Genomic DNA, 23,013 nt, shown 5'->3' on the forward strand with positions numbered 1-23,013 from the left:
TCTTTGCCCTGAAATTTAACTGCGAAAAATCGCTTAGTGAGGCAGCTGTGCATTTGGCAGCAGAGAGCTGGGGGCTGCAGAGGCACAGTGGACCCCCTGCCCAATTCCCCTCCTCCTCCTCCACCCGAGCAACTCACATTCCCACTTTCTCTAATCAGTTTTCTCTTTCCATTCCTCTGCTTCTTTTTCACTTTCCTCTACCCATGCTTCATGCTGTCAAAAGCAATAAGCAAGCTGGAGTGTTTGTGATATTAAATAGTGGAAAAAGCTATTTATTAGCTCAAAACAAAGGCTGCATCTAGACAAACAATCCCAGTTCTCTCCCTCACAGCTGGCTCTGATTATAGATTATGCTTCTCTTTCGAAAAACCTACTTCTTCTCACCTTTCTCTTTCCTCTATGCTCAACTATCTTTGAGACTCTTTCCCCCTGATGCAACTTAAAAAACTGAGCATCCCATCCTGCAAGACATGCTTTTATCTTGTGGGGAGAACTCACTGACAAGAATGCAACCACGTCTGCACCAAAAATATAATTTGAGATACCACATTTCTGTCTACTCTCTTCGCTGTAATAGTGTATAAAAACGGAAACCAGCACTGTTGCATGGACATTTACTGTAGACAGGAATGGGAAGGGAGATACAGGGGATGGGCTGCCAGCCACTGAGGGGTGCTGGGTGTGGTGGGATGATGCTGGACTGGAAAAGCGGGAGTTAAAATCCCCTATGCTCTCGTCTCATCCCACCACAGGCTCAGATTGTCTCATGGGGACTACAGTACGAGACAAATTCAGAGCAAGTCCTTCTCTTCCTGCTCTGGAAAAAGAACTGCAGTTCTAAAATATATTTTTACAGTAGAGACCATGAGACAATCCAGTGCTGGCATAAATAGCATCAGCTCATTGATATGTGGAAACACAGGCTGTGGGACACCAGATAAGAGAGAAACTGAATCCATAAAACCCAATTGAGGGTATTTACCTAAATGTAATGCCCCCCAGTGAAATGAGGCGACACAACAGTGTGGGAACATTGTTGTACAACTTTGGCTACGGATAACAAATCTGCCGACTGAACCAGCCACTTAGACTCTTCACTGTTCTAAAGAGCAATTTGTCTGGTAAGACAGTTAGAGCAGCTCTTGAACGATAGTGTCCACCTGCCACTGTTGATCCATTACTCTGGCTTGCTGCCCTACAGCACAAACACAGCTTGGTTCCTTTTTTAGGTCAGGCACTGTCGTTGGATCCACCAAAGAAATGTCCAATTCAAATATTTTCAACTGTGATGTGATTAGCAAACGACTGACGTGATCATCCACAAGATTCTTGTTAAAGAGACAATTCTTCAGAATCTGGGGCAGGAAAAGAGGTCAGATTTAAATCCAGTGGCTCTGTCCTTCACTTGTGTCTTTTTCGCCCACCAAGGGTCAACAGACAGAGGAATGTCTTGTGGCAACCAGGCCTCTGTGACTGGACACAAATCTGCTGAGGATAGCCAGAGCCAGAAAAGCGGGGGGGGAAAGGAGAGAGGAAGAAGTGTTGTGTTGTCTGCCGCTCTGCACAGTGTGTAGGCCATCACAGGCCTGTCTTTCTGAAACACATACAAAGGCAGCTCTGACAAGAGCAGAGACAGGCAGTCTCTGCTCTTGAGAGATGAGAGGAGATTTAACTGTAAAAACTACGGTGGCTTCTATTGTGCCCAACGATGAAAAACTCCATGAAATTTTAAATTAATAACAAGGCATCTAATCGAAAAAAAGAACTCTGTATATGAGAAGGCTCAGGAGAGATTTCCTGTCATGGAATCAGCCAGAACGTCCTCTTGATCTGGAGCCCGTCTCAGGTTCCAGCAACACCCTCCAATCAAAGCAACACAAAGATATCTAATCGACCAATCAAAGCCTGGACATGAAAAGCGAGCTGACTCTATTTGTGCCATGTCTGAGGCAAAGAGACTTCTGGGTAACAGATGGAGCTGATATCATATCCCCCGAGTGGCCATCTGTGTAAAAACACACACCATACACACCCCTCTCGTTGTGGTTTGTCTACAAGGACACAGCTTCCTCCGGGTTCTTTTCTTGGTACATAGGTTGTGTTTGGCCAGTGTCAACTTGTGGCAAAGAGCCTGGATTGGCGCGCACTCGGTCTCCATCCACAGGAGAGCACTTATCACGACACAAAAAAAAGCTATTCATATATTAGAGGTCTGCAAATTTCATGGTAAGTATGTGGTAATAGTGGCCTGATGATGGAAAATTAAGACAGAAACTAGGAACATTTGACGAAATGTCAAACCAGATCCACTGAGGACCTCAATTGTTGACTAATGTCACTTACAATACTAATACTGACTGCAACATTTTAATATTCAGCTCTCGGATAAAGAAACTGCTATTTAGACAGAAGAAATATGGTGATTTTTTCCCCTGGAGAATGCTCTTTGCGCTTGTTCTCCTGTCAGAATCTGCTCTTGTGCATCTGTAAGAGAATCAGTCAAAGCACTGTTTATTTCTTCCATATTTCCACTACGTAGCCACAAGCACGAACCACAGTAACAACATCAGAGAAGAATTGGGTTTGAGGCTCAAACTGTGATGTTGCAACATACTGTGGAGGGGCCTCTTCAGTCATTATTCGGGCTATGGCACATAGCATATAAAATGTGAAAATTATAAGAAGATTGTAACAGTTAAGTGTTAAAAACCCATCACTGGGATACTGCAGTAAGGTCAAGCACTGGATGTTGCAGTGCATGTAAACACACAGTGAGTTAGGCCATTACCTCCTCCTGCGAGGCATAGTGAGGGTCTGCAGGGTCCACAGACCAGTAGCAGTAGTCAAAACAAAACTCCAGAAGCTTCTCCCTTGAATCCACAGCTCCATCTGTGCGCCCATCCAGCTTCACGGAGAAAAACAGAAGAGTAAAGCATGTTAGGGTGACTTTTTGCAACCAATAAAAGCCAACAACAAGGAAAGAAGAAGAGTAAATTAATTAATTTGGTAAATATGATGAATAAACAGGATTTTTTTATTCACAGCTAATACATAATTGCAACGCATAATGAAATTCAAAGTATAAAAAGGCAAAAAGAGATAAATCACAGTGATAAACTCCCTGGTACTATAGCTTTTTTACACACCTTTTCGACTGTTAAGGTGTGGAATTGCAAGCAAGCTGTTTCCATTCATTAGCAACACAATCCCTCCTCCTCTTCCAGTTCTTTATTCGCCTCACTGCATTAACACTAAACACTTTTCTGCTTACTGTGAATCCTGAATGTAGGAAAGACAGCACAGCAGCACTTGGGCTTGCCCAGACACAACAGTTTCACTGGGGGACAGTAAACATTTCTTCTAATCACTGCATTTGCCGTACTCTTCATTTGATTTAGCGTTGATATCATGGTGTTATGTTCTTAGTGGAAATGTTAAATGTATTGCAGTGTTTGTTTTGTTTTTTTTATGTATGTGTATCTCTTTAGGTGTACTAAACAGGTTTGTGAGCACTGGGGTGAAACACCTTGTGTAATGTGTATTTTCGCTGCATTGAATCTTTGGCCTACTGAGGTAAATGTCAGTGGAGAAAGTGGCACATGCAGCTGTGGTTGGCTGCCGTCCTGGACTCCTTACCAACCGGCTTCACTAACTGCGAGGCTGGTTGGATGAGCTGCCAAATTCTCGGAAAACGACATCAGAGAGGGCTTGTGGTAACAGGCAACAGCTCTGGTGGGCATATCTGCAGCCAGCATGCCTATTTCACATGCTCTGTCACATCTGTAGCATTGTGTGATAAAAGGGCACATTTTTAGAGTGCAAACTCTAAAAATGTGCATGTTGCAAATGAGTGGCAGTTTATCATGACCAGCCCAAAGCACACCTGTGCAATAATCATGCTGGGTGATCATACACCACTGCTGTCAAAGGGATGGATAATCTTGGCAATGGGATGCGCTCACTCACGAAGATTTGAATATATCTAAAAGAGTTACTGATAACATTCAGCCTGGCATAAGAAGTTTTCTTTAATGAGCAGATCTTATTGCAGCTACTCTGGAAAATTTGAGGTGACACAAGGTATCATGTTCATATTTGGTGAGTGCACATTCAGTTGAAGAAACAGCAATTTTGGAGCTGCTAAGGGTTAAAGGTATTTGGTCAAGGACAACTGAATAACAGATTTATGACAAGGACAGGGCTAGAAAAAGGGTACTCCTGTCCCCATTGTTCTTCAGTCACTTGTCAAAATAATCATCCAAATGATGAATCCACTCAAACATCTATGTGAATAGCCTTTTCTTTCCCTAACTGCAGTATTAGGGAAGAATGAGCTCTGGATATCAGTTTTGTTCAAAGCAACTGGCTCTCCTGAATACATGCACTTTTAGGAAATTAAACAATGGCCTCGTAGAGGACGGGATTAGGCAATAGCAACACAGGCCAGGCACCAGGCAACTCTCCTGGAGCTCAAACCTCTTCTAAAGCCTCATGTTTTACTAGCTAATCAAGTTAGGGGAAACAGACTAGCTGTAAAACTTTATCTTTTATCTTTTTCTTGTTTCACACTTTTTAATTTAGTTCAGTAGGTCTTTATAGCTTGGATTACTTGATGTTTCTGTTTATTGTCCTTTAAAAACACACAATTTTTTTCTGTCCTGTCTCAGATCCTTCAAAACCGTCCCACTTTCCATAAATAATTATTCCCACGAGAGCCGCAAGAGCCTTGGAGTCTTGATCCTTTTCCATGGCCGAGGGAGGCCATATGTGGTTTCTCTCCGTCACATCATTTGTAACAGATTCTCTCCTCCCCCACCCAACTCCTCTCCATACGTCAGCATGTAGAAATCCAAATGTAAACAAAGAGGGCTGATTCTTTCTCTACAAACTTGATCAACAAGGGTCCTAACATCTGCCTAAGCTGTAGCTGAACTGATTTTTGAAAATCTTTTTGCATGTTTAGATCATCCGTAAACATCGGAGATAGATATTTTGACAAATGATTCTCAACCAGGCTTTTGTGTCAACCATCATGACCCTTCAAAGCCTAAAAGTTTGATCATCTTAGTATCAGCTAATGTTAGGACTCACAATGAAAACAACAGTGTCACATGTTCCACACTGGAACTTGAGAGACAGCACCAGGCTGTCTGCAGGCAATGCAGCCCAACTAATCAGACAAGTCTGCTCAGTCATCTGACACAGCAGGTTGGTAACTTGGCGAAAGTATCAGCTTACAAGACTGTCGCCCACATAATTATTATTTCCAAATGTGCAAAACTTCTTTAAAAACACTCTTTTTTTATCCTTGAAAATATGGAAAACTATTATTAATATTGCTTGAAGCAAAATGTCCCTGTTAAACCACCTAATTTAACACATTTTATTTGATTTGCTACAGTTTATTTTGGGTGTCCTTTGAAAGTCTGAAATATGCTGTAGTTGCATTGCTGTTTGTCCTGGTTTAGAGTGTGTCAGTATATGTGTTTGACAGGAAGGTCTCCCAATTAATGCGCGATTGTGCGCGTGCCTGTGTGAGCGCCACACATAAAATAAACAACAGTGACATCAGGCAGGAAAAGGCTGATCCAGGGCTATAAACATCCTGTTGTGATAGATACCATCTACACACTACTCCCAAATCCCCAAGTCCAACCAAACGAAAACAAAATAACACATACAGAATTAATATTATATATAACAATGCAGATGTTGGGAGATTTTTACACCAAATACACTCACCTTTACATTTCGGATCCTCACAAACTTGTCCTCCACCTGTACGGCTACCCTTCCTCCATCCGCACTCTCCCTGTGAGCAAGAGGAGGTCAAATGCTTTGTTAGATGTATAAACAACCATGTTTGGAAGTGTAAAGAAAAGCAATGAATGAAAACATTACCACTCAATTCTAATGGAGAGGAAAAGAGAAGAGGAGATTTCAGGGACGCTATCAGTATTGATCAGTGTCTCCCAGTCCAAATGCAAACCAGACAGAGATTTAACAAAGGTTTCACTTTGGATTCAACACCCAGCAGACAGATTTAAATAGGTTTAAAAATCCTCTTTCTGCTGATGCAGTTATAACTGAGAGGGTGTCCAGATAAATTTGGGCTAGTTCCACTTGACTTGAGGCCATCACATGACGGTGAATACAATGAATCTGTGTGTGTGATGGTGATCCATGAAATCGCCACCAGTTTCATATTCAAATGGAAACAGACCCTCACACACCCCAGAGACGTCCTCTGACGAGGCAGCTTGGGCTGTCTCCACAAAGACGAGACCATGCACAAGCAATGTGTGTGTATGAGGACCAGTATGTGTCCCTGCCTGTGTGCAAAATAAGGTCAGCTCGCTTATGTGTGCTCCGGCAGCTGGACCGAGCACATCTGATGCAACACATGCGAAACTGGAGGCAATCACAACAGAGAGCTGAGAGAATTTCGATCTCCAGGAGCGATAATGGCGACAAATGCTGCCTTTGGTGCAAGCACTCCGTCTCAGTGGTGGGTTAGGGGGCTGACGAGGAGGCTGTTGTAATCGTCAGCCCTCCCTGTGCTTCACCATGCGGGACTCATTTTGCCAACCCCAGCAGTGGCCCAACCCAAAACCACCAACCTGCAATCTGAGGCTGCAACCAGCATGGAGGAGCGGAGGTTTGAGGGTGGAAAATAGTAAAAACCTCATAAAAATGTGTTTTGATACCAACCTAGGACGAGTATTTTCACAAATGGGTTGACATGTTTTCTGCACATGTGAGAGGCTGCTTCCACTCTGAAGGGGGACCGACTGAATCCCACTTGGCGACTAAAACAAAGAGCAGCACACTTCTATGCCTAATCGAATGAGGAATGCAGCTGACCCCGCTGGCGTTAATGTTATCTCTGTCACACAGCGGGTTCTCATTCAAATATTAAAAGTAGGGAAATACATCCTCCACTTTAAAAGATAGAAAAGAGCAGAGGACACTGAGACCGTCAGAACCAGAAATCAGGAAGCACAGATTTGCATGACAGTGAACATTATGTATAATAAATTCTTTTGTGATGCAAAACACCAGGAAGACTGTTTGAAAGAATCATTGTCCGGCCCTTCATAGCCTGAATAATGCTTTGTTATAGATTAAGCACCCCGCAAACATCCCGCAGGAGTTCAATGCAATTCAATGTACTTCTTTAGAACTTATATGTACTATATCCTCAGACCCTGAGGACCTGTTATTCAACATGCTGTAGCAATTTGCCTGTTAATGTAAAGGGCTGCTCCAGTGGAGCAAAGTAACTTTACAGCCTCCCTGTGTTCCTTTGCTACTTCAACAGCAGATTTCACTGCACTGTAAAACTGAGGGAACATTTTTTTCCATGTAAATGCCTCTCACTAAATTAAGGAAATACTTAGGGACGGGGCTGGCAGCAAAAATATTAAGTACATACAGACCGTAACAACATTTAAATGGCTTAATCCTCTTTCCTTTGTTTTGTGTTATACCATTAAAACTCTTTAACCCGACTGTTACACCAGTAAGATGGTCATTATTTACTTATTCTGAACGGGAAAACAAATATTGTAATGCCAGGTTAGATTTAGGAGACATGTTCATATAATGATGCACAAGACATATGGAGCATTACCATTACATTGAAAGGTGCGGCTATATGAGAAAACATGGAGTGTTGGGTTGAACATGAGTATAAACATCATATAGCTTCAGTGAAATTGGGTTTTTATAACCAATTTGCATCTTTAAAATTAGAACCCGACTTATATATCAGTCAACCAATATTATTGGCCAATATCTGCCTATCACAGATATATCGCTATCTGCATGTGTTATCTGATGTGTGCCCATGTGAGAATTTAGAGATAATAATGCAGAAAAAAGATGCTTGGGTTGATTTATAATGATCAAATTCACAGTAAGTTGAGTGTTTCAGTACGCTGATGTCATTTTAGACAGTAAAGTTTGATGTTAAACTGTAAAAGTATCCTCACTCCGTTACACATCTTTGTCCCAAGTGTCTGATAACTGAATTTGATGGATCACTGTAAAAACAAATGTATATTGTTATTTTTCACGTCTTTATATTTGTATTGGCATTGGCCCATTGGCCCATTGGCCCAAAAGATCAGCTATCAGTCAGGCTTTATTAAGAACACAACGTTTTTGAAATTGGCCCGTGGCCCCACTATTTGCAATTTGATTTGGGTTTTCCAGTTTTCCAGAGCCCCAAGGTGACATTTTTCAAATGGCTTGTTTTGTCCAGCCTACCAGAAAGTAATCATATAAGGCAGAAAATTGTCAGATCACATCTGAGAGGCAGGACGCCAGCAAACGTTCAGTATTGAGTCCAACAACTGGATCTTAAAGCTAGTATGAAAACAGACGAAGAAAATTTGATGTTAAGGGCTTCTTGAAATGTGGTTTTCAAAAGTCATACATGTAAACTGACACAAAAAAGGTGTTTTGAATGCACCACAATTAAGTACTTATTAATCACCATTAGCCCAAGTTAATTGCTGCTGTGTGTAGGTCATTAGCAGCAGTTTAAACACTTTAAACCCAATATATTCTTGTACATTAGTCAGCAGCACACTTGGAATGCTGCACAGATGCTTAGTCAGACAACACTACTGACAGCCACAGTTGTCATTATCCACCATGTGCACCACTGAACATTTAACTGCTATTCTAGCTAACTAGCTAACCAGCTAGCTTAATGTTAGCTATAACTTCTCATAAAGCAAATTTGGACAGTTAGCCGCGCTAATACATACAAAGGCGACATTAAGAGGAGCATTGTTTTAGGAGAAAGCAGCAGATAAATAACATGGCTGGCAACAACAGTTCACAGATGAAGGCAACTCCACTAAAGTAGCTCTCATAAATGTCCACTTATTAATTAATTAGCGTTACTTTATCCAGCAGCTAATTAACGTTAGCTAACATTTAAACGTACCTTGCGTTGGGAGGACGGACCCGAATAGCAACTTTCACATTTGCCATGATGCCTTCTTGCGATGTTTTTTTTTTTACGCGCAACTCAGCAGTTGTTTAACTCGGAGCTGGCGTAAAAGTAAATGTTTCCCGTGTGAGCATGTTGGTTTTTTTCTGGCATTTCACTCCAAAGTTAACAGCGGGAGAAAACAGTCCAGCCGTCCGCCGCTCGGCTCATCTCCACCGGCTGGTCGCGGGTTCAGCCGCCCGCCGAGTCTCTTCCAAAAAGTCTCAGCGGAGGAGCTGAAACTTCCTGCCGGACAGAGAGGAGGGAGGGAGGGGAGGAGGGGGGAGATGCTGCTGGATACTCCTCCTACTACAGCACATTCAAATCTTCCTTTGCATGTCTGTTATTATTCAAATCCCCCACTGTTTTAATGTTAAGCTATTGCACTTTATTTTGTTGATTACAGTGAGGTCCAAATCTCTGATACTGTCACATAAACCTGGAATCAGTGGAGGACTTGATGTTTGTGGGGCAGGGCAATTAAAAAGGGTACCCTATAGGCCACCTTATTTTGTTTTATCAACCATAGGGGCATCCAGGAGGGCACTTTACCGCGTTCTCTTGGCCATAGGAATATCCAGAAGGGCACTTCATCGCGTTTTATCTGCCATAGAGGCATCCAGGAGGGCACTTCATAGCGTTTTATCAACCACAGGGGCATCCAGAAGGGCACTTTACCGCATTTTATTGGCCATAGGAACATCCAGAAGGGCACTTCATCGCGTTTTATCTGCCATAGAGGCATCCAGGAGGGCACTTCATAGCGTTTTATCTGCCATAGAGGCATCCAGGAGGGCACTTCATAGCATTTTATCTGCCATAGGGATGTCCAGGAGGGCACTTCATCGCGTTTTATCGGCCATAGGGGCGTCCAGGAGGGCACTTCATCGCGTTTTATTGGCCATAGGGGCATCCAGGAGGGCACTTCATCGCGTTTTATCTGCCATAGCGGCATCCAGGAGGGCACCTCATGGCGTTTTATCTGCCATATGGGCATCCAGGAGGGCACTTCATCGTGTTGTATCTGCCATAGGGGCATCCAGGAGGGCACTTCATTGCGTTTAATCGGCCATAGGGGCATCCAGGTAGGCACCTCATGGCATTTTATCGGCCATAGGGGCATCCAGGAGGGTACTTCATGGCATTTTATCAGCCATAGGGTCATCCAGGAAGGCACTTCATGGCATTATATCTGTGACAGGGACAACAAATGGGCACTTTATTATGCTTTATCTACCATAGGGGCATCTAAGAGGGCACCTTTTTTCTCAGCATTTTTTCCAAACATGGGGGCACCAAGGGGGTCGATCGCTCCAAAGCACGATCAGGCAGAGCTAAAGTGACCAAACTGTCAGAAGAGGAGATTAAAGAGAAGATTATTGTGTGGTTAATGTGGCAGTTTTCATTTCATAAAGGATTCATAAAGTAAGTATCAACAATCAATTTGTTATAAGCAAAAAGGGGCTTTCTCACCATCAAATTATTAAGGGCCAAATGTTTCTAAGGGGTCAGCCAGAACATGTAACCCTAAGAGTCTTGGGTCCGCCTGATTGTATCCTATGGAGTTGGACACCAGCACTGAAATGACCCCACCCTGACCAAGAAGTGATGCTCCATTCTTCAAAGCCATGCTGCCTTCTCTGGTCTGCATCTTTGTAGAGAAGGATTCATACTTGTAGACCAAAGAAGACCAAGGAGTCTCGACTGTGATGGACTTTCCTCAGTTATCTGACCTCAACCCTAAGTTGGGGGCTCTATGACATCACAAGAAGCTTTGTGAACACTGTCAGATCTTGGTGGCATAACATGAGTCATCAGGTTTTGCACACACAAGTGGAGTCCATGCTGTTATTAAAGCAAAAGTGGGACTGTCGACTGAAAAATGGCGACAACACAATTCAACACTTAAACCAGAATACATCTTTATTGTTATCTTTTTCACTTTGTGGCAACATAAAAAATATTTCATTTAAAAGCAGCATGGGAAACATCGATCGTTCAACATGAACAAAAACACTCACAAATGCAGTCTTGCATTCATGAAACATACATGCAGTCACTAGTAGTGGCGGTCAAAGGCAGTGTGTGAAAGTGCTATACTAAAATTAAGACATTTATTCCATCTGGTGGGTCTAAAATTCAACAAAAATAATCACATTTTTCAGTTCAGTTTTAACTTCTAGACAAACTATGGCTTGTTTGAAGGAAACTAATTGTCCAATATCATAAGCATAGGTTTTTAGGGTGGCACTGACTCAGTTTGAGTCCTTGATGCCGACCCTTCTCCCATCTTTGCGTACTCTCTGCTATAATCTGGACTTTTTGAAATGCTTCATCTACTAGTATTTCCCTTTGGACATGTGTGCTTGCAGTCAGGTTCAACAGATCTAAGGTGAGAGATCAGATGCAGAGGTCCCTGGCTATTTCTGCCTGGCACAGCTTTCTGGTTCTCACCAGCACCTTAGCTAAAGAGCAGAGGGATACATGAAAAGCTGCTGTCACTTCACAGGTGGAGAACAAAAGTCTGAAGCTTGCAAAGTGTGCACAGAGGACGACTACGGAACAGCTTTGATGGGCTGTGCAGTGGTAACTTGAAAATGGTCAACAAGAAGAAGTCATCCAGAACTGTCTTTTAGATGTGGCATAAAATCACTGTTGATCACAGGAAAGATGCTGTGGGTGGAATTGTTGTTGTCATGTAGCTCCCTCTACTGTCTGTTGAGAGACCTGCAGCATGTCCACACAGCTTTGCAACTCAGCCAGAGGCAGGGGAGGTTTAATACTCTGTGACTGCAGCTGAAATTTTTCAATCAACTTCTGAAATGACACAGAAATGAGAGAACAAAGTCAGCAGGAGAGAGAGCGGAAAGGAGTGGGAATAGGTCAAATTGTTAGGAAAAGAAATTATTTCTCATGAATACATGATGACAAGAACACAGTGAACCCTCACCGCTGGCAAGGCCAAGTTTGTTAACTTCTTCCAATGAGATACGACCTCTTCGTCATTCAGGACTCCTCTGTCAACCAGCTTTCTTACCAGGAACAGGTAGTTGTTCCACTAAAAAAGACAAAGTCATCACAAAAGGTTAAAGACTTAAGAGTCAAACATCTTTAAAACTTGCAGTTCAATTTAAGAAAAAAATATCATGAAAGATCAGTTACGAACGTTTCAGGCCAAAACAGCAGTCTCCCCTTTTGTTCCTCCTTTTCTGCCTGTCTATACTGAAATTAAATGCGTATGGTGGCTATTCTTCAACAGTACTGCAGGAGGGATAATTAACATCAACGGCCACTCCTAACAACTACTCAAGACAAGCGTGTCATCAGTTAAAACACAGCTTCAAGTGGGAGCCCTCGTTAGTAGAAAAACAAAATTCCTTTCTCGCTGGGGTGACGTTTTGAGACAAACCAAATCAGCATGTGTATGGAAAAGCCCCATGGTTTTTAATTGGGTAGCATAAAGGGACTACAACTTCCATTCTGTTGTGCAATTCCTTGTTCAACAATGACAAATAAACCCTGTGGGAATGTGACTGTACTTTAACGTACCTCAGTGTCGCTTGCCTTTAGCACAGCTGTGACAGTAAGTGGGCTGAAGAGCAGGTGGAGGGGGGTGGAGGCGCAGCAGTCTCTTTCCCACAGCTCAGCAAGCTGCTCCAGCAACGCTTTGACAGGAGGCTCTGGCCCTGAACCAAGACCCACAACAACCCCATCACCTCTGCTGCACCCTGACAGAGATAGCACCGGCAGCTCTGCAGACACTGAAGAGACACACACAACAGGTTGGCACACCAACAAGATTTTACGCTGCGACCATTTCAGCAGCACAGGGACATTTAAATAACAGTGTTTATGAAGCAGCGGCACTTACTAGTTTACATATAACACACTGCATGTCATAGAGAGATCATTTCTTTGTAATTAAGGGTGTCATTGAAAGCCTGGACTCTTACCCAGTTTGCAGGCCAGTAGGACAGTAGTGTTCAGTAGCATCTGCTCTGACACTGCCGTTGAAAACTAAGTGAAGAGATAAGAATAAGAAAGTGATTAATCCTGGTACAAAAAAAAAAAAAAGATTTATATCGGTAAATCCACCATAAATGTTGTTTTGTTGCACTGTCTTCGTGTACCTTTCTGCAGGCCAGTGTGTCTCCCACTCTCTGCAGCAGCGTTTTGATCTGAGAGCCGGTTGGCAGCTCCTCCTCAGTCCTGGGGCCAACTGCAATGCTCAGGAGCTCCTACATAAGAAATTACATTCAAGTAGAAGTTCTTCTTTGAAGATGCCAGTTGTCATTTTTCAAATTCCCACTCAAAAACACCAGTCTTGGCAAAAGGGCTTTTTTTGTTGCTGAATAAGAACTTACAAGTGAAGTTCTGTGTAACTCCCACAACATTTATCTATATAAGCAGGCATACCTTGATCTCGATGAGGATGTCAGAGGGCAGAGAAGCACTGTGGTTACAGTGTGGAGGGCAGGATGCCACTCTTTCACTTCCCTGTTTCCTCTTGGGTGTAGTCGACTGCTCCTGGGTGACTAGCTCAACCCCCGCCAAATCCCCCGAGTCTGGAGCCGCTGGGCTTCCCACAGCCTTTATTACACGATCATACCTGCTCTTCCATTCTCGTCTTATCAGTGCTGGTGGTGAGACAACAAAAAGGAAATCTTAGAAGAGTTTCCTCAGGGAACCTTGAATCACAGCATGGGTTTTTCTATTCTTTTCATCTATAATGGCAGTGACGTTTTGTAACACGATCCCAGCAGCACCGAAGGCTTTAAAACTTCAGTTCATACCCGTGTTTTTGCACGTTTTAACGTGTTCAGTAAATGTAGTATCACGATTCCTTAGATAAGTCCTCACACAATTTAATCAGGATAGTATATAAGGCTCACAATAATAACATTGATACAGACTCAAAAAAATAAATAACATACTTACAGGTTTCAGTGTTTTTACTTTAGATAACTGAATGCTTTGCAGCCCTCATGAAACCTACCATTCACCATGGCATTAAAATCATACACTTGATCACTGCTGATATTCATTAATTTGTTGATGTTGTAATGAAATTCAGTGTTTCTGGGGCCACGATTACATTTCTTATAAAAAAGAGAGCACTCGTACTGGATCACTACTTGGTATCGATAGTAGTCTTTTGATAAAAATATCGAAATATCAATTCATATTGAGTCTGAATATATGAAATGGAAAATAATGTCTCACTGGTAAACATAATGTGTAGACAGTAGAAACATGCAAGACAAGCATGGTGCGTTAATCATGATGCTACCTGTGATGTTGGCAGAGAGCCAGCTGCAGGCTTTTTCTGTTGCGAGACGTTTGGTGATGTTTTCAGATGTGGTCAGGACCTGCAGAGAGACAGCGAGTTCAAAACATGGGAATAATCTACATTTCCAGACTTGGTTTGTTACGTAAAGAAATCGGTGCCTAACTTCATTAGAAGTGCTTTGGGATGACATAATTTTCAACATTTTTGGGGGGTGATTTTAAGAGGACTTACAGCAGGGGAGGTCTCATCAGGGAGCAGAATTCTTATGGCCTCAGGACTCTTCTCACAGCAAAATCTGCAAAACACCATAAAACAGGAGATTACCATAAAGAAGACATTATCACACAGAAGTGAAGTGCTAATGGTGTGTGATGATAAAACCTGGGAGGCGACATTTCTTTTACGTAAAAACAAAATCCTTTTCTTTAAATCAAATGGTCATTCACTCATGCATGCGTATGGGCGGTTAAAAAAGTGCTTTGTCACAAATATCCTTTCAAATCTGTGGATTTAGAGGAAAACTGCTTTGACAGCTGTTTAAAAACAAAAAGGCTTGTGTACCTGGTGGCTTTTGCCAGGGCCTCCAATCCTGCAACACATAGCTGAGCACAGATGGAGTCATTCAGTTTCGAAGGGATTGAGTTTGGCGAGTCGAGTCCATCTCTCAGCATCTTCTCACCCCTCTCCACCAACTCACTCACTAATGTGGCCCTGTTGAGAGGCGGTGAACACACAAACACAGAGGAAAGAAAGCTCATTCATTATGTACAGCTGATTAAAAATAGAGGTTTGATGCAAACATCTATAAAATACTTAGCAGGTGGTTGTTAGGCAACCAACCAAAGAGGCAAGCTGACTGGCTGCTGTTCTGAAAGTCATTTTCAATTCTTAAAAATAATTTGGCGGCTGGCAGGTGAAAGTCAAATAAAGAAGTATGAAAGATCCAGTTAATTTATAAATGAGAGACTTGGAAATCCAGACATTTGTGTCTTCATGTGCAGTCAAACCCCCCTTTTGTCTTTAATACTAACTTCATATGCTTGACAGCGTTGGATCCGACTCTCTCAGCTACAAACTCCACAGTGCGGCGCAGCGACGGCGGCTGGTTGTGAAAGAAGGCTTGCTCGAGGTCCACCTGTTACATAAAAGTGATTGGGATAAAGTATTTGCATACAAACAATTCAGAAAATGCCATTTCACAAATCTTCATCTCCCGCTGACTCACCTGCAGTTTCTGCTGCGACCTGTTGGCAGTTGGCGCATCTCTGAGCTCAGCAGAAGTGGGAGTGATCTTGCGGATGATTCCTCCACTTTTGGCCGTGCTTCCAGATACAAAGGCAGCCAGGAGCTTACGGAACTCACCTGGAAACAAGGCAGCGTGCATGTTACTTTGTGTCCCAAATATATACACATGTAAAATACACAAAAGACACACGTAAAAGATTCTGTGGCCTTCATCCAGGCTCCACTCACCAAGAAATGGACAGCATGTATAAATAAGCTGCTGGTCCACCAGAGGAATGCAGTCCTACAAAATAAAATGAAAAGCTTTAACATAAATAAAAACCAGCAGTGATTATTTTGTGGTCAAACAGCTGCTTTATTGAATATTTCACTTACAAGCCCTGGAGCAGTTGAGCTGCTGTCTTCCAATTTGGCTACCTCAGTGAACTCACTGGTGAAGAAAATGTCCTCGGGAATCACTGGGATCTACAAAAGTTCAATCCAACAACTTCAATTACATAAAGCAAAAACTGAACAAACACAACGATGAGCAGGGTAAAACATTTGTCCTGCTGCTCTATGCTGGGTTTCTGCAGGTTACAACTAGATAAATGTACGGTCCTGATTTTTAAGACAGTTAGGAATTAATTTTGAGAACTATTTCAAGTCCATGCTGGCAAATAAGTACAAAGGATATATAGAAATATTGGATTAACTGTGGTGTCATAAATCATAAAATGGCAACAAGTACTTTGCACTTCCATTTATGTGTCAATTTTGCATTAGTGGATACTGTTTCATTGCAGACATGGTTTTGTAGTTTTGTTACAGTGTGATCAACAAAGACATTTCCCCAAAACAAATTGAAAAAGTGAGGTTGAAGTCAATACCACTTTATAAAAGTAACATTAACTTCATAATCCAATGAATTATTGAGATCTGTCAAAATCATATTTAAGACCTTTTTATTTAGACTTTCTAGTGAACTGCAGCAGCAAAACAAATAATATCTAGTTGTGTCTCACCTGGAAGAGCCAACCCAACACAGACACCATAAGCAGCTTGTTCAGGTAACACATTTCTCCACATCTGCCCAGCAACATTTTCCTAAAAACACAAATACAAAAGTAATATTTACTTCATTTATCCCAGAAGGAAAAACAAGAGATCAAACAGCAACAGAAAGAATGAAAAAACTCTATCTATGTTTGTATGAGCTTCTTCAGACTAATGTTTGTGATTTTTTTTTTGTTTTCAGGTTTTTCATATTCAATGTGCATCTCTATTAAAGCTACAATGTGTTAATGTTTATTTGACTTCTACAACAGTTGTCTGTCCTTTAACAAATTCTTATCTGTTACATTAGCAGAAAACAAAGATTCACCTGTACAGGAGAAGCAGTGTGCCCAGTGCAGTTCTATAGCAGAGCAGCAGAGGACCAACACAGTCCAGCATGGAGAGGAACTCCACCAGCCAGGGCACCGTCAGGATGGTGCGCCTCCTTTTCATACTGTTACTCAGCAGAGCACACACATCCAGCACTGGAACGCTCTGAGGGGCCGAAAGAGTTTTTTAATGAAATTCAATGACTGACATCAGGAGGAAATGAATCCTTAAGGTTTCATTAGTCTATAAACATAGTTTTTATCTCCTCACCTTGCTGCGCTGAGCTATAGCAGCCTCCTGAATTTCCCTTGTTGGTTTCTCAGATGTTTGGTAAGGCAGAAAGGAAAGGAATCCCAGAAACTTCGCCAGAAGACGAGCGAGTAGCAGCACTGAGGTGAACCGCTGCTTCTCATCCTGATGAGGTGGAATGGAGAGAAAAAGATTTATATGATAATGAACAGCACATCTGACAAATTAGTTCTGAATCTGGCATGTCTGTAATTTTCGATGTCACTGATTTTTCAATTTGGCCTATTCCGACTCTGATAATATATGTACCTGCTGCTCCATGTCCCCGTCTCCCTCCTCCTCCTCTCCTTCTCCGATGGAAGCTGGAGGGCTCAGGATGGACACCTCGTCCAGCTGGAGGAGCTGCTGACACAGGCTGTCCTGCAGGTGCTGGTTCAGCTGGCAGCTGGCACACAATAATAAATACATGTTAGATCACAGAAAAAAACAGACACTGAAGGTTTTAACTCAAAGAAAATGTTCATTTGATTTATCTGCCACATGAAAAAATGACTTATTCAGAAAGTATAATTACTCCTGCCGTTACAAAATGCCATATGTGTTATTATCAATACAGTTTTGTATTATTCATCATACAGTGTAACTGGATATATTTCTTACCAGCTGGCTGCCTGCAGGAAGTCCCTGAAGAACTCCTGGTGACCAGGGAACGATGGAGGAGGGCAGGGGCCGATGACTCCCTGAGGCTGAATGAGACGCTCCTCGAGGCGCTTCAGACGCCCCAAACTGTCAGCTCCCAGCATGCCTAGCAGGTCAGCATCGTGTGTATCCCCAGGAGAGCTGTTCACACGGGGGCCTTTACACATCTATTAAAGAAAATGCAGATTGTTAAGTAACTGTGTGAAATGTGACACAATTCTGTGTTCTACAAAAAGTGTATTTGTTAAGATCTAAGTGTGAATGAGGTGCCGCAGTCTACCTGAATAAGCTGTTTCAGGAACAGACGGGCAAAATGGGAATGGTTTCCTGCAGAGGTCAGTTGACTCATCATTCCTCTAAAAAAGAAAATGGAACAATGAAATACACAAAGTGAAACTAGAGCTGATAGAAACTTTTGTTTTACATCTAAAATTACACCTGATTCACAAGATTTAAGAAAAATAGGTCTGAAGAATTTGGACTTGCCTTATCCGACTCCCAAGAGCAGCGTCAAAGCTCCATCCAGGTTCCTTGTGAAAGTCCTCCCATTCTCGCAACACCTCGTAGAAAATATCCCTGAGAAAGAATCACATGCAAAAGTGAAACAGATGATAAAGTCTAGGATTTTTACCTGATGTGCTGCAAATTTCTTCTGTCTTACAGGAAGTTTTTACTGGACATGACTCAAGAAGGCAGATTTACAAAAAAACAAAGAAATGTGTGTGATGTACCTCTGTTTTTTAAAGGTGTGAAAGGCCTTGTCACTGCCAAAGTTGGACCGGTTGTCAGTGGCAGGTTGGAATGGGACTGAGTGGATGAAACCCGAAACGGAAGGAGAGAGCTGGAATGGATAAACAAGCAGTGCAAAGTTTAAATTACTCTGAAAACCACATACTCATTATTTAGACCTTTTCAGTGATTGAGGAAGCAGATTCCAAGAAGTAAAGGTTTCCTAAATGTATCAAACATAAATAGGGCCCTAACTAATAATTATTGTTTTATCTATGAATCTTCGTATTATTCTCTCAAATAATAGAATAATCGTTTGGTCTAGGAAGCATCAAATAAATAAAAATGCTTGTGAGTGCAGCTGAAGGATTCGGTCCAAGAGTCAATAACACTAAAATATTCAACTGTCACTCAAGGACATGTAGGAATTTCTGATAGTTTTGCTCGAATGGTTGCATTTTGATTAAATATCAAATTAATTTAATCAACTAATCATTGCAATTCGAAACATTAATAACACAATCTAATAAAGAAATACATATTTTAAGAAAGCATTGTGTATTGTGGCCAATATTTATTCATATTCAATGACATTAAGCAAATAAGTATTTATATCCATACAGTACAGTTAGTACCACTGTGTTACCTTGGCTGTGCTTCTGTCCTGGGCCTGAGTCAGACGGTCCCTGAGATCCGGAGAGAAAGTCGCCACCCTTTCGTTCTCTGCCAATAGACGTAGGGTGCACTTGTCCAAATGAGCTACCAACCTGCCAAAAATACATAGTTAGGAATCAGCTAAAGGAAACTGGAGCAGCAGTGTCACATAATTAGGGAGAAAAGATGTGTGCTGATGTAGTCTTGTTAAAATGAGGAAAAATGTGACACAAGATATAAAACAACTCACTGAAACTGATTCTCCAGAACCTTCACTGCAAAATACACACAGTTGTGCACCTGTCTCAGGTAACTTCCCTCCAAAACATCTGAAATTATATTAAGAAAAAATCTTAATTACAATTCAAGAACCATATTTGTTATACGACTTAAATGACATAAAAACTAATTTCGCACCTGATTTTGCTGCAGAATCACTTTCCTGTTCACTGCCATCATTAGTGTGAGGAGACTGAGATGTTAGCAGCTGCATCACAAAGAAGAGCTCCAGGAAAATGTTTGGCACAAGATTTTCTGCCCCAAAAAAAAACCACACACAAACTCATTTTATCTTGCGTTTTTTTCCACTTGCAGTAAATGTGTTGATTACTTCATGTATAAAACACATTTAATTCTTTTTCCTTCTGATTTCCTTTACCTAGCACATGTACGCCATCTTGTGGCCACTTACCAGAAATGCAGGTACAGTACAGCTCTGCAAGGAGATCCAGCTCCGAAGAGAAGGTGACTTTGGAAGGTTCAGGACATGATGTCTGCATATCTGGTGTAACTTTAGATCCCGTCCGAAGCCCTGCCTTGGTGGGGGTGCAAGGGTCCAGTGAGGACGGCAGAGGAGAGCTGACCTGCTGTGCACGCTTTGTCCTAAAAAACAAAAAGTCGTTTCTGGTCATAAAACAAAAAGCAATAAACCAAGGTGAAGAGGTGATGCTGTACTGAAAAAAGAAAAAAAAGAAGGAAATCAGTTCTTGTGACATTGTTTGTGTGGAAATCTGTACAGTATGTGATCATATGGAAACAAACAGTGTTACAAAGTGTTCCTGTGTCCATGTAGTAATATCCTTTCTACAATCATGATGTTTCGCAAAGTGGTGAACCTCGCCCCATCCTTGCTTGTAAACAACAGAGCCTTTCGAGGATGCCCATTTCATACCCAATCTGGATAATATCACCTGTTGTCACCTGCATTTTGAGCATTCAACAACTTTCCCAATCATTTGTTGACCCTGTCGATACTTGAAATTTGTTGCTGGCTTCAAATTCAGAAAAAGCATACATTTACAAAATTCAACGACATGCATCCAGTAAAACATCAAATATGTTTTGTCTTTGAACTGTGTTCAATTGAGTACTTCTCAAAAAGGATTGGCAAATTATCACATTTTGTTTAAGTTAAGTATACAAAGCGCCTCAAACTCTTTTGAAATTGCAAATCGTAGCATGACAGTTGTAAAGCAAGCAGCACTGGCCAGGTCATAAGTATAATCAAAAGCATTCATGTCACCCACTCCTCAAACTGGTACAGACAACAGTCAACTTTTGTGTCACAATAAGTAGAATAATTTTGCATGTGCACTCACTTTTCCCTCTTCAGTAGCTCCCTCTCTTCCTGCAGACTCAAAGGACTGCCCACTGCCACTAACCCCTCAGTTGCCTCTACAGCAGACGGGGGACTGGAAGGTTTACTGAATGGTGTGGAGGTGAAGCAGGTCTTTGGCTTGGAGTGCGGCCGCTCTGCACCAACTGGTGTTGGGTTTATTCTTCGAGATGGTTTTGATGCCCTGAAGTGAAAAAGAAACCGTTAGGCATATGTGAAATCCCACGTCTCTGTGTTTTTGTTTGTTTGTTTTTTTCAATGTTTGTGTTATGTTTACTCACGCAGGTGAAATGGGTGATGACCCAACAGGAGGAAAGTCCTCCAAGTTGCTCAAGTTGATCTGTCCAACAGATGGAGGTGAAACCTGCTCACTTATCCTATTGTACCCCCCTCCACCTCCTCCTCCTCCTCTACCTGACCTCCTTCCACCACTTTCCCACCGCCCAGTCTCATCACTGTGATGTCCTCCACGCCCTCCTCCATGTCTGCCTTGTCCCACCATCGGCATGCTGCCACCGCTTCTCCTGCGGCTCTTCTGTGACTGGAAGCCAGGACTAGGCTGGAGATCAGGAGAAGAAACCATGTAGTCCCCAAGACTGATCCTCTGGCCAGAGCGGCGCTCAGAGCCTGACGGCCTCGAAGCGGGGCTCCATCCTGTAGTAAAAGAAGGACTGCTGAAGGCATTGACTCCACTCAGACAATGGGACCCCGACTGACCAGACGCATCCCACTCAGATCCAGGTGAGCCAGAGGAGGCAGGAGAAAACAGCTGGACCCGGCTGGCACTGCGAGAACCAGCCCCCCCACCACCACCACCAGCAGACCTGCAACCTCTCCTGTCGGTGAGGCCCTGTGTCTGTGCAGCAGGTCTGGGCCGGCTGGGGGTCTTGGCCGGCGTGGCAGGGCCATGGGTTAGTGCTTGACTACTCTGATCTCTCAGGAAGTTTAAAAGAAATGGGACAAATTCTTGTTTGTGAACTATCACCCCGGGTTCTCTAAATGGCAGGCTGTCATCCTCCTGTTGAAAAAAAGATACGGTAAATGAACTATGAAAAATACAACATTTAACATTAAGCTGATATAACACAAGTTGTTAACGCTATGTTAGCAACGATGAGCCCGAGATAAAGAGTAACGTTAACTAAATAAGTGAATGTCTGTCTGGACAGTTTCAGATATTTCTGCAGAAAATAGCACGTTAACCTAGCTATCATTGCACTGGCCAGCATCTGCTAAACTAAACAGCCATCTTGCGTTTTCAATAATAACAGTAGCAGGCAGATGTGATAAGTTATGATCTGTTAAACGCTACATTCTCATTTGTCTGGTAGGGAAGTTGACAACGTAACGTCTCGTCTGCTGCAGCTAACCTAGCTCACTAGCTATGCAGCTAAAAGTTTTGTTTACAATCACTTGTGAGCTATGTCATCTCACTAAACACGAATTACAAGAGCCAGCGCGCATACGGTCTGTCACTCGTGTGGCTCTTAACCATTTCGGACCCACCTCAATAGTCTTCAGCCAGTCCAAGACTGTTTTAATATCCGCTTTCTTCGACAAAAGTGATTCCAAAAGAGCCGCCATTTCTGGCCAGGAGCTGCGCGGCTAAAGGACTGAGGCGAAGGGGGCGGGGCCATGGTCTACGCAGACACGTAATGCGTATGACGTATATGAACCATGTATGCGCTCGGCGGAAGCTGACAGCCCCTGGTGTGAGAATTATTCAAAATGGATATGAATTATTTTCTTTTGTCTCACTGTATGTACACAAACTATTTATGTCTTATAAATAACTTTCTACAAAAAGAAACGTAAGATGGATGTTGATATAAATGAGTTTGATGAGGACATTGAGTCCTGTATTTTTCTCCGGGTCTTATAAATATGTCTTATAAATATGTATACATGACTCACATGTTAAATTAAAGCACCACATTGCTAAAACTAGAAGCATTTTGAAACATGCAAATTGTGCTTACAAACACCATTAAGTACCTGCAATTTATTTTATTTAATCAATTATGCAGTTAATATTTTTTCTGGTTGTATCTTTTGAATCATATTCTGATATTCAATTCCCCTAACTTTGTGCCTATTCAACCCATCGTGTCATCACCCAGTTCCCGACATTTCACAATTAAAAAACAGAAACCTTTCGCAATA

At 42.2% G+C, this 23,013-nt stretch overlaps 2 protein-coding genes across 3 annotated transcripts in view; both read right to left on the reverse strand.

Moving 5' to 3' along the window:
• stard9 (StAR-related lipid transfer (START) domain containing 9) overlaps positions 1-9,271 on the reverse strand; it is a 30,372-nt gene extending 21,101 nt beyond the window's left edge. For both annotated transcript variants that reach the window (XM_030391378.1, XM_030391377.1), the window contains exons 1-3: positions 8,960-9,271; positions 5,743-5,812; positions 2,789-2,905 (exon numbers count right to left, since the gene is read on the reverse strand). In XM_030391378.1, coding sequence (XP_030247238.1) covers positions 2,789-2,905; positions 5,743-5,812; positions 8,960-9,006 — 234 coding nt within the window. In that variant the 5' untranslated portion in view covers positions 9,007-9,271. The remainder of the gene's footprint in view (positions 1-2,788; positions 2,906-5,742; positions 5,813-8,959) is intronic.
• A 1,630-nt stretch (positions 9,272-10,901) lies between these two features.
• Positions 10,902-22,485, reverse strand: cdan1 (codanin 1). The gene is made up of 28 exons (XM_030392326.1): positions 22,357-22,485; positions 21,132-21,868; positions 20,834-21,034; positions 19,927-20,117; positions 19,653-19,769; positions 19,486-19,564; positions 19,228-19,348; positions 18,584-18,693; positions 18,339-18,428; positions 18,133-18,208; positions 17,814-18,019; positions 17,463-17,598; positions 17,175-17,318; positions 16,903-17,069; positions 16,544-16,625; positions 15,915-16,004; positions 15,768-15,822; positions 15,520-15,656; positions 15,326-15,429; positions 14,856-15,005; positions 14,526-14,589; positions 14,295-14,373; positions 13,421-13,641; positions 13,135-13,242; positions 12,958-13,021; positions 12,554-12,765; positions 11,955-12,062; positions 10,902-11,821 (listed from the first exon to the last, which is right to left on the reverse strand). Exons 1-28 carry the CDS (start codon positions 22,432-22,434, stop codon positions 11,699-11,701), a joined length of 4,050 nt encoding a protein of 1,349 aa, XP_030248186.1. The 5' UTR covers positions 22,435-22,485; the 3' UTR covers positions 10,902-11,698.
• Between the last annotated feature and the right edge of the window lie 528 nt (positions 22,486-23,013).

The sequence above is a fragment of the Sparus aurata genome, chromosome 16 (assembly GCF_900880675.1).
Source record: "Sparus aurata chromosome 16, fSpaAur1.1, whole genome shotgun sequence".
Lineage (NCBI taxonomy): Eukaryota > Metazoa > Chordata > Actinopteri > Spariformes > Sparidae > Sparus > Sparus aurata.